Source organism: Limulus polyphemus, unplaced genomic scaffold (genome assembly GCF_000517525.1).
Source record: "Limulus polyphemus unplaced genomic scaffold, Limulus_polyphemus-2.1.2 Scaffold5066, whole genome shotgun sequence".
Lineage (NCBI taxonomy): Eukaryota > Metazoa > Arthropoda > Merostomata > Xiphosura > Limulidae > Limulus > Limulus polyphemus.
Window position 1 is genome coordinate 9,941 of NW_013670676.1, and position 2,849 is coordinate 12,789.

The 2,849-nt window shown below is 29.4% G+C and overlaps 1 protein-coding gene across 1 annotated transcript in view; it reads left to right on the forward strand.

Annotated features, from left to right (window-relative positions):
• The window catches only part of LOC106472073 (kunitz-type serine protease inhibitor kunitoxin-Phi1-like), a 7,313-nt gene extending 7,035 nt beyond the window's left edge, over positions 1-278 (forward strand). The window contains exon 4 of the mRNA XM_022400682.1: positions 183-278. Coding sequence (XP_022256390.1) covers positions 183-202 — 20 coding nt within the window. The 3' untranslated portion in view covers positions 203-278. The remainder of the gene's footprint in view (positions 1-182) is intronic.
• Positions 279-2,849: the final 2,571 nt, after the last annotated feature.

A 2,849-nucleotide genomic window follows, 5' to 3' on the forward strand; every position in this document is an offset into this window, starting at 1 on the left:
CATTTAAATAGTGCTCTGTGAACACAAATTAGTTAGCATAAATCAGTTAAATGACGAAAAATTAGGTGTCTATTTACTTGTGACCACTTAGTGTATATCCATTTCAGAAAACAATTATTTCTTAGAAATAATTAAAATATATTTTGTCAACAAAGAATCCTGACTTTATATTTCTTTTATAGGCAACCTGTTCGTCACATAAGAAAAGAAATGGTTCTACGTTTTTCTTGGCTGAATGATTGATCATAGAGTCGTTTAGTAAAAAATGGTAGTAAAATAAAACATTTGTCTAAAATTAGCCCTAAGTGTACTAATACAATTAACAGAATTTAAGTGAAATTGGATTTTTTAAAGAATATTTTGACATTTTCTTTTATCTTTTGTAATCATTTTTGTGAATAAAATTCGGTAGATTTTCATTCTAAAAAAAATAAAAAATTCGTTGCTATAACAGTTGTGAAAAACCAGTTTACGTGTATTGTTCTAATAGTCTTAACATGATGTGTTTGGGGGAGGTGGGTGTCTGTAAAGTTACAATATAAATTGACCTCCTTTCAAACGACTTTCTGTTGGTAAAAATAATGAATAGTTTCAATAATGTTCGACAGATGTCAGGAAAGTAATAGTTTCGGTCTCTGATGGGCTCAAGACATGCATGGAATATTGCTACTTTATTAATCATTTCAAGTTCAATGTCACTGTTTAAGAATCAATTAGACAAAAACACAACTAACAATTAAGTTATTGACAATATTTGAAATAAATATATCAACAGACCTACTTCAATTAACAATAGTGAAATAACACCTTGACTCATTAAAAAAAAAGGCTTGAAATTCCTTTTCAATTATTTGTTCAGTTACTTAATACAAACATAGATGATTTTAAGATATAATAATTATAATTTTAAGTGTGAGATGATTAAATCGTATTAAATATATTTAAAACACAACTCAGAGGTGTCTAACACCTAATATCATCACGGATATTTAAAACATGAGTCAGAGGTGTCTAAAAAATCTAATCTAATCAGGGATATTGAAAACATGAGTCAGAGGTGTCTAAAACTTAATCTTATCAGGGATATTTAAAACACAACTCAGAGGTGTCTAAAAAACTTAATCTGATCACGGATATTTAAAACACAACTCAGAGGTGTCTAAAAAATCTAATCTAATCACGGATATTTAAAACAGGAGTCAGACGTGTCTAAAAACCTAATCTAATCAGGAATATTTAAAACATGAGTCAAAGACATCTAAAACCTAATCTAATCACGGATATTTAAAACATGAGTCAGAGACATCTAAAACCTAATCTAATCACGGATATTTAAAACATGAGTCAGAGGTGTCTAAAACTTAATCTAATCAGGGATATATCAAACATGAGTCAGAGGTGTCTAAAAAATCTAATCTAATCACGGATATTTAAAACACGAATCAGAGACATCTAAAACTTAATCTAATCAGGGATATTTAAAACATGCGTCAGAGGTGTCTAAAAAACCTAATCTGATCACGAATATTTAAAACATGAGTCAGATGTCTAAGACCTAATCTAATCACGGATATTTAAAACATGAGTCAGGGGTGTCTAAAACCTAATCTAATCACGGATATTTAAAACATGAGTCAAAGACATCTAAAACCTAATCTAATCACGGATATTTAAAACATGACTCAGAGACATCTAAAACCTAATCTAATCACGGATATTTAAAACATGAGTCAAAGACATCTAAAACCTAATCTAATCACGGATATTTAAAACATGACTCAGAGACATCTAAAACCTAATCTAATCACGGATATTTAAAACATTAGTCAGAGACATCTAAAACCTAATCTAAGCACGGATACTTAAAACATGAGTCAGGGGTGTCTAAAAAATCTAATCTAATCAGGGATATTTAAAACATGAGTCAGAGGTGTCTAAAAAACCTAATCTGATCACGAATATTTAAAACATGAGTCAAAGACATCTAAAACCTAATATAATCACGGATATTTAAAACATGAGTCAGAGACATCTAAACCATAATCTAATCACGGATATTTAAAACATGAGTCAGGGGTGCCTAAAACCTAATCTAATCACGGATATTTAAAACATGAGTCAGGGGTGTCTAATACCTAATCTAATCAGGGATATTTAAAACATGAGTCAGGGGTGTCTAATACCTAATCTAATCAGGGATATTTAAAACATGAGTCAGGGGTGTCTAGTACCTAATCAAATATAAGGGAGAAAACATTTAACGTATACAGTACTCTCAATACATATCTTGATGACTTTTGGTTAGTAACAAAAAAAAACATTTAATGTATACAGTACTCTCAATACAAATCTTGATGACTTTTGGTTAGTCACAAAAAACAACATTTAATGTATACAGTACTCTCAATACAAATCTTGGTGACTTTTGGTTAGTAACAAAAAAAACATTTAATGTATACAGTACTCTCAATACAAATCTTGATGACTTTTGGTTAGTCACAAAAAACAACATTTAATGTATACAGTACTCTCAATACAAATCTTGGTGACTTTTGGTTAGTAACAAAAAAAAAACATTTAATGTATACAGTACTCTCAATACAAATCTTGATGACTTTTGGTTAGTCACAAAAAACAACATTTAATGTATACAGTACTCTCAATACAAATCTTGGTGACTTTTGGTTAGTAACAAAAAAAAAACATTTAATGTATACAGTACTCTCAATACAAATCTTGATGACTTTTGGTTAGTAACAAAAAAACATTTAATGTATACAGTACTCTCAATACAAATCTTGGTGACTTTTGGTTAGTAACAAAAAAACATCTAATGTATACAGTACTCT